Here is a 26,724-nt window from a genome sequence, read left to right on the forward strand (position 1 = left end):
GCCCAGGAAATTCAGCCGGGACTGGTGGTACGGACTCGTGGGTAGTGACTGTGGAAGTCAGGGCTCGGTCCCGCTCCCTGTATGTGGTGCCTCCCAGGGGAGTTGATGGAGTCCATGCGCAGTTCGTTTTGTGTCCACGTGGCTGGTTTTGAGGCCTAGTTAGAGTGTTTTGAAGGCTTTCGTAGCTCTAGTGATTGAAAGATGCCTTCTGGTCCCGGGGGAAGCACTGTGACATATTTCTCTAAAGGTCAGAGTGACCCAGTGCAATGTTCTTTTCCTTGAATCGCGTAATTGAATAAAGTCATTTCAGCGCTGAATGCATAGAACCGCCTAGACACCAGGATGGTTCTGCAGCGTGTGCTCTGAAAGCAGCTCTGTCTGGGGCTGTGTGAGGAACCGTACATTTGGATGAGTGTGTGAAGGCATTGATGGTCCAGACAGTGCCTTCAATCTGGAGCAGGAAATATTGCTACATTTAATAGGTGTTAGACCATCTTCTATTTCCAAAGCTGGCTTTTCCAATGAGAATTTCAAGGCAAAGCCCAGCTGATGCCAGTGAAGGAGAGTGAAGGAGCCCAACAGACGCGCTTGCCTCTTGTCCACACGTTAGTGCAAAAGGGCAGGGGCGAGCTGGCCAGGCCTGACGAAGGGGGTCCTGTGAGGACTCCTGGTGTGGGGTGGCCCACTTCAAATGTCAGACTCTGGGAAGCATAGACAGTCCAGAGAAGTGCAAACGCGGTTCTGTCTTATAAAGACCAGACGTTGTCCATTATCAAGGCAAAGAACAAGAGATCTGTGACTATCTTGCATTTTTAGGTAGACATGGAGAGAGGACAGTTATTTAATCATCTAATGCCATTTCCTGCTGGACGTCGATTGGCATTTAGGATGCCATTAATTTGTTATACCAATACACGTCCATCATAGAATTAAGATAAAAATCCATCCTCATCATCCCTTACTTGTTTAAACCGTGGTGCTCATGATGCTGACGCCATGGTGGTTTCTGTTAAGTGCAGCCAAATAAATTACTAATTGAACATTTTGATGTATTTATTTTCCAGTATTTTTTCTACACCCGCTTTTACAAAACTGGGAGTACATACTCCTTTGTAATAGTTTTAAATGAAAAATATGATGAGTAGGTCTGTGTAAATGGGGAGTAAAAGGGAGCTTCTTCCATCTGATAAAGGATATTCATGTAAAATCCACATACTGAATGCTTTCCCCACTAAGATCAGGAAAGAAGCAAGGATGTCTGCTCTCAGCACACCTATTCAATATTATATGGCAATCCTAGCCAGTGCAATAAGGCAAGAAAAGGAAATAAAAGGCATGTAGATTGTAAAGGAAGAACTAAAACTGTCTTTATTTGAAGACCACATGATTGTCTGTGTTAAAAATTCTAAGGAATTTACTCAAAAGCCTCTACGGTTAATGAGTAAGTTTAGCATGGTCACAGGAATCAAAATCAGTATACCCAAAGCAGTCCTGTGTCTAGATAGTAGAAACGAACACTTAGAAATAGAAACTTAAACAGTGGCATCAAAAATATGAAATACTTAGAGATATATAAGATAAAATACCTGAAAATTATAAAACATCACTTAGAGATACTAAACGAGATCTGAAGCATTGGGTAGATATACCATTCTTATGGACAAAAACACTTAATATTGTCAAGGTATCATTTTCCCCTGAAATTGATCCACAGAGTCAGTGTAATGCCAATTAAAATCCCAGCAAGCATTTTTAAAATGGATATTGACAAGATGATTCTGAAATTTATATGGAAATGCAAAGGACCTAAAATAACCAAAACAGTTTTGAAAAAGACGAATACTGGGGACTCATGCTATGTGATTTTAGAAACTTTCATACATTATTGGTGGGAATACAAACTGGTACAGCCCCTTTGGGAAACAGTCTGGCAGGTTTTTTTTTTTTTTTTTTTGCAGTATGCGGGCCTCTCACTGTTGTGGCCTCTCCCGTTGTGGAGCACAGGCTCCGGACACGCAGGCTCAGTGGCCGTGGCTCACGGGCCCAGCTGCTCCGCAGCATGTGGGATCTACCCGGCCCTGGGCACAAACCCGTGTCCCCTGCATCGGCAGGCAGACTCTCAACCACTGCACCACCAGGGAAGCCCTCTAGCAGGTTTTTATAAAGTTAGTGGTACACCTGCCAGAGGGACCCAGCAATTCCACTCCTAGGTATTTACCCAAGAGAAGTGAAAACATATGTCCATACAAAGACATGTATGTGAATGTTCATATGCCATTTATCACCCCAAACTGGGGATTACCCATGTGTCCGTCCACTGGTAGATGGATAAACAAATTGTGACACATCCATACAATGGAATACTACTGGGCTGTAAGAAAAATGAATGCATGAAACAATACGGATACAGAAGCATTATGTCAAGTCAAAGAAGCAGGCACAGAAGACTGTATAGGACATGATACTATTTATATGACACTGGAGAAAGGCAAAACTATAGAAACAGAAAAAAATTGGTGATTGCCAGTGGCCAGCGGGTGAAAAGAAGGACGTAAGTTTTGACAAATGTATAGTCCGGTAGCCACCACCGTAGTTGGGACGCAGAACATTTCCCTTACCTCGAAAAGTCTCCCATGTTCCGCTCCCCACCCCCTGGCTAGTTGGATGGGAGACAGAGGAGTCTTGATTGATTTAGATTTATTTAACTTCTAGTGACATTGAATATTATTTATTTGTTTGCCCCGTCTTTCTTTTAGCCACAGGAGTTTCATACATACATAAATTGTATTTCTGTTACAAGTATCTCCTCTTCTTTGTTGCTTGCCGTTGTTGTGGTTGCCTGTTCCTGCATAACAGCCACCCCAAAATGTAGTGTCTAAAGTCGACAGCAATCTTAGTTTGCTTGTGAGTCTGCACCTGGGGCAGAACCTGGCAGAGACGGTTTGTCTGCTCCCATGACGTCAGGTAGAGGGGCTGGGCTGGGGCCGGATGGTCCATTTCTAAGATGATTTTCCCACACGGCTGGCGAGTCGGCCCTGGTTGTTGGCTGGGAGCTTGGCTGGGGCTGTTGGCTGGGGGCCTGGGTTTCTCTTCCTATGGGAGCCTCCAAGGGGCTGCTTGGGCTTCCTCACAGCATGGTGTCTGGTTCTAAAGAAGAGTATTCCAGACACAGGAAGTAGAGAGTGTCAGTTTCTTAAAGCCTCGGTCCATACGCTAGCAAGCACGCATCACTTCCACCACATCCTGTGGGTCCCATAGTCACGGAGCCCACCTTCGTTAAAGGGGGGCGGCACAGATACCACCTCTTCACGGGCACTTGTGCTAAAGACTTTGTGGCCATTTTTAAACTGCCACACTTAAAACATATGCTTTAGCGGTTTTTTGTTGTTGTTGTTAATAGAATGGTGCACATTTTAGGTGGATGTAGACTTACAACATTTTTCGGGAGGAGAGGCACACAGAGAGGACCCTCCCATTCCCCGTTCTACCCGTTCTCAGCCCCTTCCCAGGTGTACGCCCTTCACTGTTTGGCTGGTACCGTTCTGGGCATTTTCGTGTGTGCATTTACCTGGTGTGTTTTCAGGTTACAACAGACGCCTCTTATTTTAACATCTGAGGGATGTGGTGCTCTGGGAGTGTCCGGTGACGCGCTCTTTTCCCGTAATGACACGTCTCGGCTGTCTCTCTGTGTCGGGCCATCTAGATCACCCCCCTCCTGCAGCCTCGGCAGAGTATTTCACAGATGAACCTCCTGACTGATGGGCAGTTACCTTGTTTCCAGTTCTATGACAGACGACACCGCCTTGGATGTCCTTGCATGTATACAGGCCTTTGTGCAGGATTTCCCCTCAAAGCGGGGGATACCAGGTCCATCTATGTGTACAGCCTAATTGGAATGCTGCATAATTGCCACCCCGCCCAAAAGGTTTCTCTCCCACTGGCGTTTATCTTGGGTCCCCAGAAGGCACCTTTGGACGTTGGTTGGTTTCATAATGGCGGGTTGGTTGGGCGTTCCTTCATTCAGTATGCTGAGTGTCTGCCCCAGGCTAAGTTCTCTCCTCCGCTGTGATGAAGGATACCACTGTCGCTTCTCTCAGGGAGCTCACAGGTGGGGAAGTGGCAGGGCTGCAGGAACACCTACTGCCGTCCAGGGCAGACTGTGGTGGGGAGCTGGGGTGACACGGAGGAGGCAGAGGCCCGCCCCGGTGTACGGTGGCCTCTGGTTCTCCTGGGTCTTCATGAAGCAAAGGGGTCTCCTGTGGCCACCACTTTGACTTGTCATTGTAACTCTCGAGGGAGGGAAGGAGTCTGGAGGTCCAGCGTTTCCGGTGCTGTTAATTCCAGCGGCCTTTCACGGCTTCCCAAGAGAGGCAGGAGGCCCGGGGGGGTGATGGAGCCGCTGTTGGTTGGGGTGTGCTAGCACTTGTTCCATCGTGGGTGTCACTGCCTCTAGTCCCGGGTCCTGAGGACTCCACTAACACGTGCAGGAAGCCCAGTCTCCTCCTGGGGACCCACTGGCAGCAAATGCACAGGTCAGCACAGCCCGGCCTGGCCTCTGCAGTGATGGGAGGGTGAGCCCAGAAACGGCCCGGACCTTCCCTACATGCCAAAGCGCAGATGCTCATAGAGCATCACTGAGTGAACGAAGCCCGCGTGGCAGCTCAGGCCAGCCTCAGGGACAGGTCCTGCTGGTCCCTTTCAAGATGCTGTCTGGGGTGGGGTGGTCTGGTCCACAGCTGGTGCGGTTCTGTAATTGGCCCGTACCCGTGTCCCTCCTTAGCACGGCTCCCCGGGTGCCCCGCCTGGGCGAGGCCCTGGATGCAGAGGGGCCTCTGCCAGTGTGACCCCAGCTGGCCCGATGGCAGCCAGCCCTCCCTCTGGGCCTCCTGGAAGCAGGTGGGGCTGTGCAGAGCCTGCCCGAACAAACCCGGCCAACCCCAGCGTGTGGAATCTGGCGCTGGGCGCCATCTGCACCCCTTTCCTCCAGAACAAGGAGATAAATTACCTCTGAGGAAACGGAGATTAATCGTCTGCTTCTGCATCACGCCTGTGGGCTCCGCTCCTGGACCAGCCCCTGCTGGCAGCGCCGGCCCTCGCTGCCTTGCACCATCGTTGGCAATCAGATGCAGGATTGATGTCCGTGGTCGTGTCTGTTCTGTTCATAGCCTTTGAGGATTGACAGGGGAGAGGGACGTATATGCTCACACGTTTTTATAAAGGCAGGTGAAAAGCAGGGATGACCGATGAGAGGAAGAGGTGCGGAGTAAACGCAGGGAGAAGCTGCACATGCCCGTACTTCTCAGGGCTCCTGCCCCTCGGCTGTGACGTTTCCTCCCAGTTCGCAGTGGGGTCTAAGTCTGGTTGCAGCACCCGCAGCCGTCAGGATGGTGGGAACGAGCCTGCTCTGTGTGGCCCGGCTCCATCCTGCCTGGATGTCCCCATGCTGCCCTGCTGGGTGAGGGAGCATCTGAGCCTGGAACATTCCTCGCGTGGCCCCAGACTAGCCGAGAGGCCCCTGCCGGCTCCCGGCAGCCCGGTCTTCCTCTCTCCTCCTGCTGCAGGACTCCTTCCCGAGGGCTCTGCAGGTCACCTGGCGCTCGAGTGAGTCCTCGTGGGCAACATGACTGACTTCTGAGTAGCCGCGTGTATGCTGAGGGGTGGCCAGGCTGGACTGTGGGTGCCCTCAAGCTGGGTGGTGGCACCTGCATCCTTTAGAAACCTGCAGAGGCACCGCCAGCATCTGGGCTTAGTGTGGGATGATGTGGAGGTGCCAGGTGTCCAGACACTCGGGTCAGCCTCCACGAGAAGTGGAAGGCGGCCATCACACCCCGGGGGAAGCAAGTTTCAGACGCGTCCCATCTCTGAACGCGGGGATGGGGGAGTTGCCTCCCCACTGTGGCCGCCCCCTGGTAACATTGTGTTTATAAGCAGGGCGATGCCCTCGCCAGCTGACATTTCACCATAAAGTCTCCCAACCACCTGTCAAAAGCTTCTCAGAGCTCTTGAGTTTCTGGCCAGGAGAGGAGAGCCGTGGAGCTGGGAGAGGGCCAGGAGCTGGGTGATCAACAACGTGCTCCAATTGCCAGGTCTGGCACCTTACGCCAGGCCCTGCTGGTGATGGGGGCTGGGCGGCAAGTCCCCTCTGTGGTCCGTTCTGCACTGCCTCACTCCCTGGAGGACCTAGAGCCCTGAGCACATACCACACGTTACCCCCAGGCAGGCCCTTCTCAAGGGTGCTGAGCCAGGGTGCAGCCTTTGCCTCTGCTCGGGGAGGAGGTTGCCACGGAATAAGATACCCACATAACACGGGACTTCACCTCCGGCCCAGAGGGAGAGTGAGGCCACTAGGGCAGGGAGTGGCCAGGTGAATGGCTGGTAGCTAAAATCTTTGAGAAGTGAAAGTTTATCAGCTGAATCTTCAAGATGACGGCATTCCTTCCTTCATTCACTCACTCATCCATCCATTTATCCATGCATCCATCCGTCTGCTCAGTCATCTGTGAAGTCATGCTTCATCCATCCTTCCTTTTTGTCATCTTTCCATTAATCATCTGTCCTTCTATCCTTTCTTCCATCTGTCCGTCCATCCATCCATCATCCATCCATCCATCCTTCCATCCTTCCATCCATCCTTCCTTCCATCCATCATCCATCCATCCTTCCATCCATCATCCATCCTCCATCCTTCCATCCATTCTTCCATCCATCCTTCCATCCATCCATCCTTCCATCCATCCATCCTTCCATCCATCCATCATCCATCCTTCCATCCATCCTTCCATCCATCATCCATCCTTCCATCCTTCCATCCATCCATCATCCTTCCATCCATCCTTCCATCCTTCCATCCATCCATCCTCCATCCTTCCATTCACTTCATCCCTGTGCCCATGTGTCCATCCTTCAGTGAGGGTTTACTGAGCATCCCATGTGGCACTTTGAAGAGACAAAGGAGAGGACCGTGTCTCTGAGATGCTTTCTCAGTTGATGTTCCGACCAGTATTTTGATGAGGTAGAAAGTAAAACAGGAGAGGCATCCTCTGACCTGTCATTCTTCTCTTAGCCCGGGGTTTTGAGCTTCTCCGCCATCCCTTGATGGGGGAGGTTGAGGATCTTCTCTCCATCCCAGGCTTTCCCAGGGTCCTGAACCTCTAGAAGGAGCAGGTTCTCGCTGCCTTGGAGCGACCTTGCTCCACCCCGTCACTGCTGCCGTGCTGTCTGCTGTTCCCTCCCTGGAAGGAGAGTGAGCTCGGCAGTGGTTTCTCTGGAGGTGTCACGGGAGCACCTGCCCTCTCTCCTCCCCGAAGTGTCGGGGGAGACGGGAGACTTTGCCGCCAGACAGCTGTTTGCATCCCAGTAGGACCTGGGATGACTCACCTGACGTCTCCTAGCCTGAGATTCCTCATCTGCAGAGGCAGGTGCCTACTTGGTGAGCTGTCTTGATGACTAAGGGAGCGGAGAGCTCAGGGCCCAGCTGCCCCTCCCCCAGGCTGGGTGCCACCGCCCATCAGCCCTGCCCCAGACCCCTGCAGCCATTGTCCTGGTGCTGCCTCCTTGCCAAGTGACCCCTCCCTGTCACCAGGGCCACGTGGCCCACAAGGGGGTTGGGTCAGCGTCACGTCCACTGCACCCTAACCCGGGTGTTCTGTGTCACCCCGTCAGGCGGGTCTGCAGGGATGATGACACACAATGGCGCTGTCTCCTTCGGTAAAAATCCTCCCAGAAGCCCTGCTGGTGGGTCCTCAAAATGGACCAGAGGCAAGGGGCAAGCGCACTGTCACCGGCCCCCGTGGGCCCGAGCTGGGCTCATTGGCGGCCGTTCCTTGTCCCCAGGAAGTGACAGAGATGGACAGGAGGTCAGAGCTGGTGTGAGGCAGGCGGGGTTTAAGCAGGGGATGGAGGGGCTCCCCTGCCCGGCGGGCAGGCCCCTGACGTCCATTCCCGCTGGGCACCCTGGCACAGGGCGGGCAGAGCTGGGCTCGAGCCTGGCCCTTCCGTCCTCCAATCCGCCACTCTCTGCTCTGCCGAGCCTCAGAGGCCCTCAGGCGGCCCCCCCGCCTGAGCAGGGCGGGCGCTGGGCACTGCACCCCCCGGGATGCCGCTCATGGGCACCGTGTAACGTGTGGCCTGGGTGAGGAGTGTGGGCCCCTGGGAAGGGCTGGGGTCAGAGGGCTGAGTGCCCTCGAGGCCGGGTGGAGAAGAGGGAGGTTCTAGGGGACCCGCCGAGGAGAGCTGAGGGCAGTGGTCTTTGTCAGCGCAGGAGCCTGTCAACCTGTGGCCACGGCCCGAGTTCCCCTGCGCTGGGCTCAGGTCTCTGCCCCTGTGACATCCCTGGGTGAGTGGCAGCCGGGGAAGGTCCAGCAGGGGATGGCCACCCAGTGTCCTACCTCACCTGCCCCCGGCCCTCCCCTTCGCTTCGTTCCCGCAGTGGGGTCATTGAAGAAGAATTTCGTTCGGAGCCTCCAAGGCAGCCTGTTTGTTTTCCAACCTGCCGGGCTGACCTTCCCGACAGGGCCACGTGCTTTATGCCGGGGCCCGCGGGGAGGGCTGGTGGGGAGGGGCCCTGGCCCGGGGTGAGGGGGCCCTCGGCTCTCCCCACCCCACTCACTGGCCGTCCCTCGGTCCTGTAAGAGCCATGACTCTTTTTTGCTTCCGGGAAGCGTAAGATGGGATCTAGCAGGGACAGCGGGAAGGGCAGGTGTGTTTCGCGGGTGAGCCTGCTGGGCGCCCCGCAAATGCAGAACAGATGCTGCCTTCGGTGGCAGGTACCGTGAGAGCCGGCCGGGTGACAGGGCTTCAGCAGGGACACGCCAGGCCGGGCCCCCGCCCTCCTGAGGCTCGCAGCCCAGGAAGGCAGACCCACCTCACGCAGGGAGTTAGGTGTATTTATACTTAGGGAACGAGAGACACACCAGGGCGGCGAGGGCAGTGAGGGCAGTGGGGCTGCGGTTTCGGGGCCCGTCACCAGCTCCGTCTTTCATCTGCTGGTGCCGTGTGGAAGGGAGTTCAGGACTGGGGTGGATCAGAAGCTGCGGGCGGCTCTGTACCTGCCTGCTGTGTGAACTCGAGATGGCCACACCCCTTCTCCACATAGCTCCTCTTTCAGAAGAAAGGTCATCAGCCTGGGTGTTATTTATGACCCCTTCTAGCTCTGAAATTAGACAGTTCAGAGAATTTTGAAGACGGGATGGCGTTGACCTTGGAGTGAGCAAAAGCCCCTTCACCCCCACCCCTCTGCCGGCACCCCCGTCATGCACGTCCGGCTTGCTCTTCTCCAGCGGCCCCCAGACGCTGGCAGGACCGGGCCTCAGGCTCGGGGTCGAGGGCTCGGCGTGGCAGGTGTCGGGCTGTGTGCTTGGGAGGACAGGCCACGGAGCTCCAGGGCCGGAGAGGCCGGAACAGCATCACGCCCCCTGGGGTGCCGGGGACTCAAGCTGGCTTCACTTTACCCAGCAGCCCTGCCTGGGAGCAGGGTCTGGAGTGTCCTGTGCATGCGTCACCAGGGCCGTGGCCTTCCCAGACCAGCGAAGGCAGGTATGGGATGGGGGCTGTGCAGACGGTGAGCGGGACACGGGGGGCTGAGGACGAGGTTGCCTCCGCGTGGGACTCGGTCATGGGTTACCTGGTGGAATCTCAAGGCGCACCGCAAGCAGTTCTGATGCGTCACAGGCTCCTGCCTGAGCCTCTAGGAGGGAGGGGGATGGTGACCGAACACACTGTCTGGCATGGGCTTCAAAGGCAGTCTTTACCGACAGCATGTGCTGAAGAATATTCATAGCTTATTGGGGGAAAAGCAGAAACAGGAGTGGAGTTCGAGCCAGTGCAGACCCTGGCAAGCCTCGTTCAGGAGGCCTGACTCTCAGGACCTCGGCCCAGCTCCTTCCCAGCACGTGGAACGGTAGTGTGTCCCCTGCTTGCAGCTCAGTGTCACTCCGAGAGTTAAGTCCAACGTGATACGGTGACAGCGCGGCACGGTGAGGTAGCGGCAGTGTTCAAGTTGTCACGTCCCCCCTCTCTGCCTGTCATATGTAAGAGCTGTGGGTTTGCTCACTTAGTCATTCAACAAACGTGGCTGAGTGCCCGGTGTGTGCAGCAGCTTCTGCATGGCTGGTGACTAAGCTCCATCCGCACTGGTGTCCCCGCTGACACCTGGGGACATTAAATTGGGTGAATCATTAAACCGTGGAAATGGCTCCCTCTCCCTGGGCCTCTGGGCTCAGGTGGGTCTTTCTGGCTGAGTCACTTTTGTTCTGAACCCCACCTCCCACATCAAGCTCTGAGGGCTGAGGAAGGCTTGGGGGGATGAGGTGCTGATGTCAGCACTTGGTGAGGAGCCCCCAACCCCGGTGTTCTTGTGCCCTGGGGCTGGCAGAAGACAGGTGGCACTGGTCGGCAGCGCCCGGCTGGAACATTCTGATACCACTCTGAGGGCGCGTCCTTTGTAGCTCAGGGTGGTGACCCTAAGTCCTCTCCCTGCTTTCCCTCCTCCGCCCGTTCCTGAAAGCGGGCTGTGACTTGGCATTGTTGGCAGAGAAACATTCTTCCATGAGGGGCTCCCCTCGCAAAAGAGGAGCTGCTGAGCCTGAGATGGACCCTCAAGCCTGGGCAGGCTGGCGCCCTGGCCTCAGTGGCCCCTTCCTTGCTCTGAGCACAGTGGAGGGGTGTCCAGAAGCCAGCTGACTGCCAGAAACCAATTTAAATTCCTGCTAAAAGCAGTCACCTGATTCCGTCTGCTCTCCTAGGTGCTGGATGCCCTCGCCAGCCCCCCGGCAGCTCCGCTAGTTCTGGGCAGGGGAGCGGAGCGTTGGGCAGGCGCAGTGATGCGTCCCCGGCTGTGTCACCAGCCAGCTGGCCACTGGAGCTTGACTCTTCTTGGCGGGGGTGTGTGCCGTGTCCTCCAGCCTCACCAGTGTGGTTTTGGTCCTGCCATCGCTGGTTCCACGTGCCCGGCCGGAGTGACCCACTGGTGGTCCAGGTCGTGGGTGTCCTGGGCGTGCAGCGTGCTGCAGTCATTCTGCACGGCTGCTTTGGCATCTTGTGTCCTGCAGCTGTGAACTGAGGGCCGGCAGGACCCTGGGTGACATGGAGCTCCCTTATTCCGTTATGCTGTGTCCAGAGGAGCACAGGGCAGCTGACTTGTAGGGATGATTGTGGGAGTGCCTTTTGGGGGAGGCAGAGAGGTCATCTTTGTGTGGTTGGTGGAGACGCTGCCATTGGCAGTTGAAATGTTTGACTGCTTAGCAGGCCAGTTGTAAAATTTGTCTCTGGGACATCTACCTCCTGATCTGCACCATTCATATGTGTATTGCTTGTTCATCCGTCCTTCCATCCATCTGCCCATCCATCCATCCATCCATCCATCCATCTATCCATCCGTCCATCCATCTGTCCATCCGTCCGTCTTTCCATCTGTCTGTCCATCTGTCCATCCATCTTTCCATCCATCCATCTATCCATCCATCCACCTGTCCATCTGTCCGTCTTTCCATCTATCTGTCCATCTATCCATCCATCTTTCCATCCATCCATCTATCCATCCTTCCTTCCATCCGTCCATCTGTCTATCCATCTGTCTGTCCATCCATCCGTCCATCTTTCCTTTCATCCATCCATCCGTCTATCCATCTGTCCATTCACCCTTCCATCCATCCATCGATCCACCCGTCCATTCACCCGTCCATCCATCCATCCATCTGTCCATCCATTTTTCCATCCATCCATCCATCCGTCCGTCTATCCATCCATCTGTCCATCCATCCATCAATCCTGCACTTCTATATATATCTATCTTTATTGAAGCCTAGTTGTTTTACAATGCTGTGTTAGTCTCAGGTGTACAGCGTACCCTTCTATATTTGAGCCCCTCCTTTGTGCCATTGCTTTTCAGGGCCTTCATGCTGCCCTTCTGGCACAGGGCAGCTGGAACTCAACTCTACATTTCCAAATCCTTTCTCAGCTGCCCCCTTTCTGCCTCTGGCCTCTCCGGCGTCCCTTCCTCTATGGGTCTGGGGGTGTAATACCCGGTTACATCTACGCGGTCTCAGGCAGGCTCAGTGCACAAGCAGAAAGGGAGCAGCAGGCTACTGTAGGGGAAGGAGACAGTGCAGGGATCGGGGGCTTACACAGCCACTGGCAGAGCAGGAGTGGTGGGGTCACCAGACCCCCCCCCACTCATGGTCACACCACCAGAGTGGGAGGGCACCCAGACTTCAAGAAGTCTGCAAATGTCAATGGACCCCGTGACCTGGTCCCAGACCCTGCAAGGAGAGGGTTTCTTTCTCTCCCGTTCCAGCTCCCCTCTGAGTGTGGAACATAATTTTCATCCCGAGCCCTCCCCGCAGAGGAGTCTGGGAAATGTAGTTTTCATCCGCCCAGGCTCCGCGGAACAGGAAGACACTGGAAGAGCCTGAGTGAGCCCAGGCCTGGCGCCCGCCGCTCCTGGGGGCTCCCAGCGCGGGGGCGATCCCCGTCACGACCAGGGTTACGTGGAAGCCACCAGGCTGTTTCCACGAAGCCCTTGGAGCTGCCTTGCTCACGTCACCTGTGGTTCTCAGGTGGGGAGGGGCCCCGGTAGGGTGCACGGGCTGCACGGTCAGTTCCTTTTCTGTCTTCCCTGAACCAGTGGACCACGGTGATTCCCAGGGAGCCCCGGGACATTCTCTGCTCGGAGGGAGGAGCCAGGAGAAGGCTCTGGTGTCCCAGGAACTGTGCTGGGCTGTTTCCCAGAGGAAGTGGCCCTGAGATGTTCTCCCTGGGGGGTGATGCTGGGCTCAAGCCCCCGCCCACTTGTCCCCAAAGCTGGTGCTGTCTCCCAGCGGAATTCTTGCGCTGATAGAGGAACCAAGGCTCCTCTGGCGTCCCCAGGGAGGAGAGACCATGGAAGCCGTTACCACACTTTTTATAAAATAAAAAAAATACTGTTTTAGCTCCGGCACAAGCAGGAGGGGTGGCATTGGGCCTGGAAATGTCGGCGGCCTTTTCAGCTTGTTGCAACAGAGGTCCATAAACATAGCCTGGAGAGCTTCTGGGAAACAGCTCTCTCTGCTGGCCATGGAAGAAGCAGGTCCGCAAGCCTGCGCATCTGGGAAGAGCATCACGTCTGTTGGGATGTGAGTCCCAGACGCCCAGCCCGGATCTTTGATGCCTCTCCTGGCCACAGCCGACCTTGGAGCCGACCATCTCAGAGATGAGCCAGAGCTTGGCTGTGTCACGGGGCAGGTGAGCCAGCGGCTGGCATGGCCATCTCTCCCCATAGGCCAAGTCGAGGCCCTGGGCTGTGCCAGGCACCTGCGTCTGGCTCTGCTTCTGATGTCAAGTGGACAAGCTTCTGGTGGGGGGGTGGGGGCGCGGGGTGGGAGGGGTCACTGGTGCCAAGCGCTTCGGAGGTGCCACCCACGCGCAAGGGGCTGACCCCCCTGTGTGGGGGGAGGGCTCTGGGCAGGAGCTTGAAGCCCCCCAGGAGAATCAGAGAGGCTCTGAGAAGCAGCAACTCTATTCATGGTGGACGCCAGCCTGGACCAAGGGTGTCCTGGGTCCCTACCGTGCCCCTCCCTCTGCAGAGGTGGGAAATCCTCATCCCCCAAGTTTCTGGTCCCTTGATTAAAGTGACAGAGGTGTGCAGCAAAGCCGAGTTGTAGAAATGACACCGCTGGAACAGGGGACCTCAGAACCCTGGAATCTGGGCATTACGGTGCCTTGCAGGGAACTGTGGGCGGGGCCGGGGGGTTGGTGTGTGTTTAGTGATGGAGAGCAGCTTCAATTCGCTTCCACCCTGGTCCCCCTCAGAGCCTGACCCAACCTGCCGTCCTCCCCTCATGCCCAGCTCCTCATGGTGGGAATGGCCTACAGGGCACCGTCCCCCCCTTCCTCTGGCACCGTCCACCATGCCTACCCTAAATGCCCCGCCCGGCACCTGCTCCCCTTCCAGGCTTCCATCTGGGTGATTCTCTTGCTAAGGACTTACCTGGACACGCAGCGGGGCTGCATGGCCACCCACCCCCGACGGCTGTGCTGGGTTCCACGTGCAGCAGCTTGGCTGCAGGATTGCTCAGAACCCGGCCAAGGGGAAAGCGGCCCTGGTGGTCCTTTCTCACCTCCAAAGCTATCACCCTTGTTAAGAAGGTGGAACTTTCCTCTTGAGCGAGTCCCAGGCATGTAACGACACTCTGGGGAGGAAGGCCAGTGGGCCGGGGAACTGAATGGTTACGGAGCCCGGAGACCCCAGGGGCGAGCTTGTGTCAGCCCGCTGTTGCACCCAGCAGTGCATGTGGACTTTTAGTAGCAAGTATCAGCGTCTAACCCGAATTGGCAGAAGCATGATGACAACCTGTTGGTTTGTGTAGATGAGTTTTCTTCAGGCATGGCTTGATCCAGGAGCCCAAGCTGTGTGGCGGGAGTCTGTCTGTCCACATCCTCAGACAGGCGCTCCCCCAACCCCCAGAAGACAGCCACCTGCAGCTGCAGGGTCATCATCCGTGAGTGAAGGCAGCAGAGCAGAGAGGAAAGAGCCCCAGGATGGAGCTTCCTGGGCCTGGTCCAGTCACATGCCCAGCCCTGGACCAAGCCCCAGGGACAGGGTGGTGCTGTGCTCTGGTTGGCCAGAGAGGCCCACATGCTCCAGTGGAGGGGGTGTGGCAGCCCCACCCACACCCACATGGATAGGCGGGTGCTGGCCACTGGGTTCCCCAAAAGCCCAGCTGCACAGATGTCCTGTCACGCTGACTCCAAGTTCAAGTTTACTTTCTCTGCCTGGACTCCCAGGACTCCTGTTTGTAGTAGCGTGAGCTGAACTTTGCATACGAAACTGGCTTTGTTTAGGGCAGGGGGGCGTGTGGATCGCAAGCTTGCGGTCCTCACAGCCTGGAGGTCTGGGGTCTTTCTGACGTGGTTGGGGCATGTGCAGGCACATGGAGGCTATGTTTTGCATTTGTGGGGGACGGTTGAGCTCACCAGAATGCCAGCTTCTCCCTTGCCATCAGGGGCTGCTCCGTTCTCTGCGGGGCCCTGGAGGGAGGTCAGGAACTTTCCAGAAGCGATGCAGGGACCCGCCCCTCTCTTGCTCTTGGTTCTGCACTGTCTTGCCCTGTATGCGCCCGTCTTCTGGGGGCAGATAGAGTCTGACTATTTGTGTAAACTGTTATGGGGAAATTACGTTTTAATTGGATGAGGATGGGGGATAAAATGTGCCGGGGGCATGCCCGCTGTTCTCAGTGGCACCCAGGAGGGACACGCGCTCCAGCAGTTACATAACAGATTTCGTGAGCTGTCAGTCACTCCCGTTGCGTGGGACCAGCCTTTATAGAGCTGCTTCCATCAGCTGTGGGATCTAACACCGCCTTTCAGCTTGTGTTTGGGGTGGGTCTTCTGTGGCATGAATGAGGAGAGGTGTCCGGGAGCCCGGGGCTTGTTCGGCACTTGGGGAAACAGAGCAACGTGAGTGCAAAATCAGGGAGGCGTTGCTCCTGGGGGGTGGCTGCTTGCAGGGACCAGGTCGGGAAAATTTCTGGCCGTGGGCATTTCTACAAAGTGGGGTGTCCTGCCCCCAGGAGCACCCGGTTTCTGAGCTGATCCCTTGGTATCCATCTCCTGAGCGTCAGAGATTGAGGTGTGGGTGACGGGAGGTGGTGAAGGTTGGTTTCCAGCTCATCTAAACCCTCCGGGGGCTCACCCGAGGGTGGGCCTGCCCCGTAGGCACTCCCTGCCTGCCCGTGGCTAACCTACACCTCCTCTTTGTCCTTTCAGCTCAGCCAGCAGATCTCCTGAAGGTTCTAGATTTTCACAACCTGCCTGACGGAATAACCAAGACCACAGGCTTTTGTGCAGCGCGGCGATCTTCCAAAGGCCCGGATGTCGCTTACAGGGTCACAAAAGATGCCCAACTCAGCGCGCCCACCAAGCAGCTGTACCCTGGTAAGAGGCGGCGTGTGTGCCTGGTGGGGTGCGGCTCCATCTCCCGCCCCCAGCCAGGGAGCAGAGCCGGGAGCCGGTGGGGTGGAGAAACGTGCTTGGTTTTCCGCAGATGAGCCTGGTTTGATGTCAGGATAGTGAAAACACAGCCCGGCACCCCTCACCGTCCACCACCAAAGGGACAGCGGGGCCACATCTGTTGACACTGCTTCTCCAAGCAGGTGTCTCTCCAGCTGTGGACAGGCTGTCAGGACTCCAAAGGCAAAAAGGAGATGGATGGTTCCCGGGTGACGGGGTTAAGAGAAACCCTGGGGTCACGGGGAAGGAAACGCTTCCAGACAGAAGCTTAACTGGGGGCGAGGACGTTAAGAGACACGTGAATCAGACGTCACGGCTCCCAGCAAGAGAGTGCAGGCTCTTAATGAGAATCCATTGCCCCGTGTCACGTCGCTGCTCTTAGTTACGTACCCAGAGCGGGAAGTGACGTTTGCTGGTCGGATGCAGCATCCAGGTGGTCCCTGACTGCCCCCCTCACACCCTCGGGGCCTGGACCGGCTGACTAGGCCCAGGTTTGATTACCTCTCCCTCCACCTCAAAGGACTTCTTCTTCCTGACTCACATCAGAAAGGGCCCAGGGGACCTTGGGCAGATGGACTCACCTCAGGAGGTGTCTTGCAGTCATTAGAAGACATACGACATCGTTTTGGTGACTGCGTTATGCACCCTGGACGTTGAGCCCTGTATCGGGCAACCTTTTGACAAGTAATGGCGTCTCTGTTTCGTCACGTCCCCCCCGGGGCCCGGAAGGACACACTCCCTCAGGGGCTGCATTGGGCTCCCTCTAACCCTTTCACTCATAACCCTGCTTCACCCCAGCTGTTTTCTCAGCTTTCCTTTAAATCCAGCGGCGACTTTTAAGGGTTTGTCTCTGCGAGAGGGGCTGGGTCTGCTCTTTCCAGGAATGTCATTTGGGGTCGGTGAGATCTGTCCGGGGCCCTGCGCCCCATCACTATCTTAAAGAGCCCCCCCGCTTTACCGCCTTCGGGAGCCAGACACCCCCCTTCCAGAGCATTCGACCATCCTTGAAGACAGGGGTCACTGCCAGGGCTCCTGGGTCACTCGCCACGAAGAACCGTGGGGATTTCACTTTCCCTCACGGCCAGGGGAGTGTTTCTTATCCTTGCTTGGGGCCAGCGTATCTTTTGGAATCACCCAGAAGTTGTCTGCTCGCCTGCCCCGAGTCCCCAGTTTAGAATTCCTGTCCTAGGGGGACCGAGGGGCAGGGGAGGCTTGTGAGAGCTGACGGCCCCAGACAGTGGTGACTGCACTTTGGGACAGACACCCACTGCCTGACGTGTGTGTGACGTGGTCACCTTCCAAGGCCGTCCTGTGGAATTAGGTGTCCTGCCTCGAGGTCATCTGTAGTTGCTTTGCTGAAAATTAGTTAAATCTGATCCCTGCCACCCAGTTCAGGGTCACAACCAATTCATCGGAGTTAGTATCCCTGCCCACCCCCCGGACCCCGGTTATCTTGGGGCGAGAAATGTCAGAGGGTCTCAGAATACAGGCCAGTTTTTGGAGATCTGGTATGAATTCCTCAACAGCAGACAGGGATCTATTTTTTTTTTTTTTTTTTTGCGGTACGCAGGCCTCTCACCGTTGTGGCCTCTCCCGCTGCGGAGCACAGGCTCCGGACGCGCAGGCTCAGCGGCCATGGCTCATGGGCCCAGCTGCTCCGTGGCATGTGGGATCCTCCCAGACCGGGGCACGAACCTGCGTCCCCTGCATCGGCAGGCGTACTCTCAACCACTGCGCCACCAGGGAAGCCCAGGGATCTTTTTTTTTAAGCCCACATTTTTCCTAACCTGTCAAATTAGGATATTGATTAGATCCTCAAAAGAGTTTAAAAGGCTGTTACAGGGCCTTCTAGCCATCATTAGCTTATGGGGTACAATGGGTCCATATATAATGATTGTCTCATTAATGCCAAATAGAACTGGAGGTCTTTGGGGATGATTTAAGTGGGAACTTCTGGGGGGTCTTTTCTGCAGGCCCCAGGGTTGATGAAACCACACAGCCTCTCTGGCCTTTCCTCTCTTGGAAACCTCGGAAGGGGCACCCACCTGTCTTGCTTTTTGCTTGGCCTCCTGGGAGCCGTGGCGTTTGGCTGCGTTTTAGATGCTGTGTCTGCTGGACAGCTGCAGAGGGAAGGGGTGGTGTGGTCAGGTGGCCCCAGCCGGGCCGAGGCCGTGGTGGCCTGAGTTGAGCATAGACGTTTTAAACGTCTCAGTGCAAAGGAGGTCCGGGTCCGCGTGACCTCTCCGTAACGAGAAAACCCCCATCGTTCTCCCGAGAGGCCACCTGGATTCTCTGGGGATGCAGGCGCCCCTGTGCAGGCCGGGTGGGTCTGGGTCGTGGATGCGGGCTTGGGGGCCAAAACTGAGCAGGGATCTGGGAGCCTTTGCAGGACCTGTCCCCCTTCCCCAGCCCAGACGCCGGCCTCACCCAGTCATTGATTCTCCCACTTTGTACAGATCGCCTGCGATCCAGGCCGTTTCTTTCGGGGAAATCAAGGTTCCTTGGGCTGGGGTTCTTCAGAGGACTCGCCCCCTTCCCAGCAGGTGAAGAGAAGCAGTCTGGTGTTCTCTGCACTTGCCGGCAAGACGGGGCCTACTGTTCCTGCCCGATCCTAAGGGGATTTTCTAGTCTTGCTTAGAGGCTGTAATCCGGGTTCTGAATCACCAGGGCCAGGAGTGCAACTCCAGGTTACAGACCTTGACGGTTGGCGCTGGGTGGTCTTGACACTGGGTAGACCAGGCCGTAAGGGCTAAAGCGGAACCCGGGACGGTGACAAACAAACCAGAGAGGGTTGCACAGCTTGCCTGGAGCGGGGCGTTTCCTGGGCCTCTGCCTGCGGGCGTGGGGGGCAGCACGTCAGCGTAAGGCTGGCCTGAGACCCTAGAAGAAGCCGTCCTGGGCCCTCCCTGAATGCAGGAGGCAGGCGTGTCCCATGAGGCTGCCCTGGCACCACGGGCCTGCGGCCATCACCGAGGTCCAGCCATCCCCTCCGAAGACATCCAGGCAAGCCAGCCTCCCCGTGGTCACGCGGCCCCCTCCTCTGCTCCCGTGCCTAGGATTGGGGTCCTCTCCCCATTTCGCACTCCCTCTGGTCACTTCGGGGCCGCTGAGACTCCCTTCCTGCTCAGGATCTGAGACGGGGCCTGGGCATAGCTATGCCCCCCGCTCACTCTTCCGCCTTCGCTCCAGGCCTGCCCTGCACCGTGGGGCGGGACCTCCGGAATCAGCCTCCGTCCAGCAGAACCTGTAACTGTTGGCTTAGTAGGGTTCAGTTTAGTAGCAGATGCACTTATTAAACGCCCACTGTACACCTAAACTGCTCCGTGTCTTTGGGCTTCAGCCGGGTGGAAAGGAAACGGTCTAAGGAAGTAACTGGGCCTCTTGCTCAGCTTACCCCTCAGTTTTGACGTCTCTCTGAGAAACAAAACACGAAGCGTTGGATAGCAGACGAGTTTCTCCCAGACAGTGTAGATTATAAAGCATGTCAGCGTCCGGCTCACGTCCAGACGAGAATGAACGGTCTCTACAGTGACAGCAAATCCTTTGTTATTTTGCCAGGAGGGAGATGAATATTACACGTAATTTCTCCTTTCAGCTTCTCTGAGCTGAGAGCGTGTGTTACTGTAGCGATTTAAAAATTGGGAGGCAGCGTCTGAATGAGTCGGGAGCAGGGGCGTTCGTGGGCCTGGGTGGCGCGTCACGCTGCAGGGAGGGGGAGGGGCACTCCCATGTCCGCTCTTCTTGTTATCTGAGGCAGGGGGGTGACTGTAAGAGGCGTGGAGTCATCACGGGGTGGGGACGGGAGGCAGGCGACCCTTTGAGATGAGAGTGAGGGGCTCACGGACTCACATGGTGATTGAAGTCTATCCTGGACGGGAGCAGGGACCTCTGAGATGCTTGGGGTCAGACACCACCCTGGGCCCCTTAGTGCCCGCTCACCCCCAGGGACCAAAGGGCCACCACCGAGGTCCTGCCACTGGCCTGGCTGGGGTCTCCCCCTGGGGCCTGCACGCAAACCCCCTCCCCTACCACGGCCGTTCACTCGGGCCGGGATCTCTGATTCCCTCTCACATCCCACGTTCAGAGGGCGGCGTGGAGGGACAGCTGTGACGGTAGTGGCCTCCACGGGCCTCTTTCCAAATGGCTTCCTGTCCGTGGAAGGGCAGCCTGAGTTGGTCCCTCAATGAAGCCAGCCTTTCCTCAGACAGATGACCACACTGACCTCCTCACCCTCCACCTAGACCTGGCAAACTTTGCTGGATATGGTGGCGCTCAGACATTTGCTGCACATCTGCCCCTTGATCAGACTGTTCCTGCAGCCTTTCCCTAACAGCACATGGCCAAACCTACCCCCTCCCCGGGAGCGGAGGCACCCAGCTGGTTCCTGCCCCGGGGGATGGGCTCGGCCACGGTGCTGAGCACAGCAAACAGACCCCAACTTCTAGCTCCTTAACATGGGACCAGATTCTGCCCGGGCTGTGAGCCTTGGGCCTTTCCAGATCCGCACCTTAGCTAGAGCTTTGGGGGCCGTGGGATGGATTTCTCCACCTGCTCTCCCTCATGGCCTTGAAAACTCACACAACTCTGTTGGCTTTTGGGGTTTGGGTTCTCTGCCTGAAGCTGCCGTGGCCCCTCTTGTCCTCACGCTAGAGAGACCGTGTGTCTACCCTGGGTCCTCCAGGGGCTGCAGGGGCAGTTCTTTCCGTGGCATCCCCCCTCCCCTCAGCAGGGCATCAGCAGCGCTCACAGGGACCAGAAGCAGAGCCCAGCTGCCCCGCCGTGCAGCAGTTCCGCCAGCAGAGGGCGCCCAAGGACAGCATCCTCACTGAAAGCTGCCCTGAGCCCCGCTCTGCCACGCGGGCCATCTGGTTGACCTTGTTACAGTTCTAAAGAAGGGGTGGGTCTGACGATGGGCTCTGTCCTTGCCAAGGACCGTGGACTGGGCTTCAGCGCTCTGCAGCGAGGTAGCTTCCGCCGCAGGGCCTTGTCCTTCCTCTGTCGGGTGTCCCCGTTGACACCCCTCGGGCTCGCTTCTTCGGCCTGGTTCTGAGAAGCACACTGACTTGGGTTGAGCCTTCCTGGCTGTGCCTCGATAGCCCAGCTCCCTTGTCAGCCCCGGGCCCTCGCTCTCGGGGGAATTGCAAATTGCACACAGAGAGAACCAGGATGGACGGAAGGAGGGGGCTGCGATTTCCTCTCCCGTCCGTGAGGCAGGGCGTGGAGGGCGTGCGTGTGGAGGATTCTGGGGCAGCCTTGTGCCCTCGGCAGGGCCAGCGCGGGTCTGGCTTTTAATGGCCTCAAATTGTTTCCGGCCTGTGTCGTAAGGAACCCTCCCTCCCGCCAACATACCAGGGTTTGGGTTTCCCTTTTAAATTTGAAGTCTTCTGATTTATTTTACTTTTTCTCTGATTTGCATGTCAACCAGGAAATGTCAAGAAGTGCAATTCTCGTCATGATTCCCTGCCTCTTGCCTTCCTTCCCCTCTTCTCTCTCTCCTCCCTCCCTCCAGAGGGCGCAAAATGAGACACACTCTGCCAGGCACAGCTCTAGGCACTGCGGAGGGTAAAAGACGCGTCTGAAACAGCGCCTGCCCAGAGGAAGCTCACATTCTAGAAAGTTCTAAGAAGGATTTATACATAGATATATTGAGGTGTGGGAACTGAAAAAGATAGCAGTGAAGGCTCACAGTTGGAAGGACCAATGAGGTTTGCATTTGGACTGAGCCTCGGAGGGGCTAGGTTTGACCATGTGGTGTTAGGGGAAGGCTGCAGGAACAGTTTGATCAAGGGGCAGATGTGCAGCAAATGCACCACCATATCCAGCAAATGTTGCCAGGTCCCTGAGCTGGTCTGTTTGCAGAGAGCTGTGGCTGGGCACGGTTGGGGGCTTCCCGACTGCCTTGTCTCTGTCCTCTGTTCCAGCATCTGCATTTCCCGAGGACTTCTCCATTCTAACCACTGTGAAAGCCAAGAAGGGCAGCCAGGCCTTCCTGGTCTCCATCTACAATGAGCAGGGCATCCAGCAGATCGGCCTGGAGATGGGCCGCTCTCCGGTCTTCCTCTATGAGGACCACACAGGGAAACCGGGGCCGGAGGACTACCCCCTCTTCAGAGGCATCAACCTGTCAGATGGCAAGTAAGTGGCACCACTCAGCAACCCACTCCTTCTCCTGCTGGAGGGTCGGGGCCCCCGGCCGAACCGGGGACCTTATAGCAGAATGTGCTTTATATAGCAGGATGGTGCCGGCACGCCCGCAGGTCGGAGGGAGCACCGGGCTTGGAGTCCTGGGAGCTGGGTCTTGGTCTGGGCGCATCCTCTGTGGCTCTGGGGAGGCCTTCTTCTCCCTGGGCCTCCACGTCCCCTTTGTAAAATGCACTGAGCTGTATCAAATGCTAGCCTCTTAGTGTCCGAAGGGACACGGGAGACTGTGTAGTTATACCCAACTTCTTCCAGAAAGGATTTAAGGCATCCTCAAGGATACAGACACAGACGTGAGAGTGAATGATTTAAAAAAAAAAAAGAAAAAGGAGTCAGGTCTTTCCAGAATTCTCTGTTGGATGCATCCCTAAACCCCGGTCGTTTGAAATTAATTGACTGACACGTCTGAGGCCACGCGCTGTGATCCTTGAAGACCTCAGGCCATGATTTCTGCATTTCTAATTGAGAGTTTCACATAGATCCATCAGTCCCACCATTTCCTGTCAGACTCGGTTTCTCCAGCAGCCTGCATGTGCTGTTGGGGGTTGAGATGGTACACAGGGAAGTACTGTCAGGTCTCCCTGCCCTTGACCCACTGACCAGCCCACTCCAGGGTTCAGGGCTGTGCTCCGGGCTGCACAGCTGCTCTCATCCCAGAGATGAGACACCTGATCTTTGAGTCCAGTGGGTCTCACGTGGCACGCAGTGTGGACCTGTGCCCACGCCTGTCTGCCCACAGAGGCTCGGCTCTGAACTGCTCAGCCCCGTGACACTGCAGGAAAGAGATGCTCTCCTGGGTCCCCAGGGACTTGCGGTTGAGGCACTCGTATTGGTACTTCGTGACACTGGCCCCCCTTCACCTGCCTGGCTGTCTGTTTCTTTGCAGGTGGCACAGAATTGCTCTTAGCATCCACAGGAAGAATGTCACCTTGATCCTGGACTGTAAGAAGAAGGTGACGACATCCCTGGACCGCAGCAATCACCCCGTGATAGACGTTAACGGCATCATCGTGTTTGGCACCCGAATTCTGGATGAGGAGGTGTTTGAGGTAAGCAGGGGGCCGGGGGCCTGGGGCCAGCCAAGCCGACGCCGTGTTGCCTGGATCCTGGCGCTCTGCTGGGGGCGTGGGTGGGGGGGAGGGAACACCTACTGATTGTCCTGCTTCTGTTAACGGCAGGAGTGATGTCTGCCGGTGGAGACGAGCGGGCGTTCGAACGGGCCCTTGGGCTTTGCGCCGGTGGGGAGGATGAGGTTTGGGTCTCACCTCTCTCGGGGGTCCTACTGGGGCCACGTGCGTAACTATGAGAGATTCGGGGGCGGGGGAGCTGGCCTCGGTGCAGGCCCGCGGGGCCGGACTCTCCACTGTCTCGTTTGCTGATTCCGGGCCTTGGGCAGGTTGCGCTGACGTTTCTGAGCCTCAGTCTCTCCATCTGTAAAATGGGATCACGCATGCAGCTCCTTCACAGAACGTGGCAAGAATTACGTGGGGCTGAATGCGTAAAGCACCACGGCCTCCTCATAGCAAGCGCTTGACGTGTGTCAGCCTTGATAGCAACCCCGCGTCGGGGCAGGTGGAAAGGTGGACAGAGCCCAGTTGGTCAGATGTGGCTGAGCAAGGAAACATCGGAACAGCCACGTCTCCGTGGAGGCGGGGGTTGGGGGGTGGGCGAACCAGCGTGTGAAGGTGGGTCCGTGGATCCTGCCGAAGTCGGCAGCCCCTCAGCCCAGCAGGAGTCCAGGACGGCCGCAGCCTGTGGGCAGCAGGGTGGGCTGGGCGCCTGGATTCTGCAGGCACTGCCGAATTTTGCGAGTTATGGCGACACCCCCTCCGAGCACGACTCCGGCCACAGTTGCCCAGAGACCCGGGATGAGCTGCAGGCGGCCTGAGCGGCTTCGGGGTCCTCCCGGGGAGCTACTGTCAAAGGCTTGGGGGTCGCCCCGACTGGGATTAAGTTTTTGCCGGCGTAGACCTCTTGCTGGTGGGAGGGTCCAGGTGAAGCAGGTGGCTTTGGTGAGCTTCAGGACTTACTTGTAAAACGTGGGTACTGGTAGCGTTGCCTCGAGAGGTGCCGGGGGCTCACCTGGGCTCATCCGAGAAGCGCCCGGGAGCCTGGGTCGCCGCCGCCACCCTTGCTCGAGGTCTGAATGCGGAGGTGGGTCCGTGTGCCGAGGCTGGGGTTTGAATTCATGTACCGCGTGGTAGCTTTTCCGCACTGTTGCCACATCTTCCCGATTTCTAGTGCCTTTTGTGCGCCGATGGTGTGTCTTTTATCGTAACGACTCAGGAAGAAGCTTTATCTGTCTTTTAAAAAGATAAGGATCCTAAACTGAATCCTGCTTCCTTGATTTTCTGAACCAGTTTTCCCATGAGCACACGTCTGCTAAGACTCCGGTGCTGTAGGGAAAGCACTAGGGACGTCAGGGCTGGGTTCAAGCCCCAGCTGCACTGTCTACATGCTGTGAGATCCTGGGTGACTGCCTCGCCTCTCTGAAATGCTTGTGTGGGTGAGGTGTGTTTAAGGACCACCGAGCCATACGCGTGGCCCACGGCCAGCGTTCTGTAGCTGTTACCCACGTTTATGATTAGAGAAGGAAAACAATTTATAATTCTCGAAAAGAAATGGAAGAGAAGAACAAATATCGTATATTAACCATATACTTGGAATCTAGAAAAACGGTACAGATGAACCGGTTTGCAGGGCAGAAACAGAGACACAGATGTAGAGAACAGACGTATGGACACCGGGGGGGGAACGTGGGGTGGGGGGTGGCGGGATGAATTGGGAGATTGGGATTGACGTGTATACGCTAATGTGTATAAAATAGATAAGTAATAAGAACCTGCTGTATAAAAATAATAAATAAAATAAAATCCAAATCAAAAATTAAAAAGAAGAAACGGATCTCAAATCGGATAACTGGTTTCCGCCTCTGTTTAGCCTCCCAGCAAGCTGGGTAGGTCTTGCTGTGCGGCTGAGAGCATGCAGGCTCTCATTCCATTTTGATGGAATCCATAGCTCAAAAATATGTACAGCGTTCTGGGGAGCCCTTCTTCCTGGTCGTGGCTTTCGATTTGAGGGAGCGTGTCCGCCAGGCACCAGAGATTCTTGTTGACCACAAGCCGTTCGCGTTCTGAAGGCGGTGATTCCGTAGCCTTGGACTTCCCCGGCTGTTGGATGTGTCCACGTCGGAAAATACGACCTGTCTTTCCTAATGAAGAGCAGCGAGCTAGAGGTGGTGATGCCCTCGGGCGCCCCAGAGCATCACTTTTTGCTGTTTTATTCAGAGAGCAAGGATAAAGCTGGGTGGGTTGGCCCCGTATCCCCAGCCCCGCTTCGTCTCGCGGCGAGTGAAACAGAATTTTTATAAATAAAAGTGATTTAACTCGTGGCTTTCCAGAAGACTCCAGATAACGACACTTGGCATTTGTCACCGCTTTGGTTTCTGGAGAAGTGTCTTTAAAAGGAGGGGCCAGCACCATTGAAACCGATTCCCCGGCAGCCGCGTTCTTCCCCGGGAAGGATGACTTCCCCTCATTAAAAGCCAATTTGCGCCGAAGCTCTTGGAGGCTCTGGGGGAGCCGGAAGGATTCTGGGTACTTTGGTGGAGGGCCAAGTCGCTGCTGGCACACGCTGGGTTTTGTGATGTGTGCTGTTTCCAAACAGGGGTTTGCTGAACTCTAGAGAGTCTGTTGGGACCACTGGGGTTTTTCCTGGGGTGTGCGCGGGCCAGGGAGGAAGTGGGGTGTGTAGCAAGGGCCCCCAGGCTTTCATGCTCTTCCTCTCCGGCTGATGGCCTGGAGCCCACACTGAACCTGTCCGAACCCAACGTCCTCATCTGTAAAATGGGCGCGACGGGGCCAGTGCTAGGGGTCGTGGGGTGGCCCGAGGGAATCTCTGTAAGATGCCTGCACCTGTGAGGACCATCGCGAACCACACCGACCAGACCCCTGGCAGTCAGAGCGGGCGGCCCACCGTCAGCATCCCCCTGCATTTACCTGTCAACCGTGGTGGCGGCTGTGACCAAGGTCCGCTCCCTCTGTGGTGGCACAGGGTCACGAGCTGTCCCTTATCTCACCATGCGAGTTAGGTGCTGGACCTCCGCCTTAGAGATGAGGGCCCTGAGCCGTGCAGGGGGTGGAGCCGCCTGGGCTCACGGGGGCCCCCCATTCCTGTGCCCAGAAACCCAAAGGGGAAGGGACTGGCTGTGGGTCGTGCTGCCCTGGCCAGGGTGCATGCTCCCGGCCAGGGCCCCCAGGCGGGGACTGTCCCTCAGGGCGCCGTGGTGTGCTGTGGAAGGGGCTCGAGCTGGCTCCCTGGTCACGGCTTTGCCGCCCACCTCGCTGACCGGGCCAAGCCCCCGTCCTTGCCCGCCTGCTTCCAGGTGGAGCGTGTGCACTACAGGGCTGCCTGAGGACCTGCCTGCGGGGGGCGTCCGCAGTGATGTTCCTGGGGAGCTGTGTGTCCTGTGTCCTGTCCCTTCTCCTGGGGTGTACCCGTGCCCTGGGACCAGTGAGCAGCTGGGGGTCCCGGGGCTTCGTC

At 56.7% G+C, this 26,724-nt stretch overlaps 1 protein-coding gene across 3 annotated transcripts in view; it reads left to right on the forward strand.

Moving 5' to 3' along the window:
* Positions 1–26,724, forward strand: part of COL5A1 (collagen type V alpha 1 chain) — a 155,072-nt gene that overhangs the window by 24,100 nt on the left and 104,248 nt on the right. For all 3 annotated transcript variants that reach the window (XM_067742804.1, XM_067742805.1, XM_067742803.1), the window contains exons 2-4: positions 15,742–15,909; positions 21,906–22,119; positions 23,069–23,231. In XM_067742804.1, the coding sequence (XP_067598905.1) occupies positions 15,742–15,909; positions 21,906–22,119; positions 23,069–23,231 (545 nt within the window). The remainder of the gene's footprint in view (positions 1–15,741; positions 15,910–21,905; positions 22,120–23,068; positions 23,232–26,724) is intronic.

This window comes from Pseudorca crassidens, chromosome 7 (genome assembly GCF_039906515.1).
Source record: "Pseudorca crassidens isolate mPseCra1 chromosome 7, mPseCra1.hap1, whole genome shotgun sequence".
Classification (NCBI taxonomy): Eukaryota; Metazoa; Chordata; class Mammalia; order Artiodactyla; family Delphinidae; genus Pseudorca; species Pseudorca crassidens.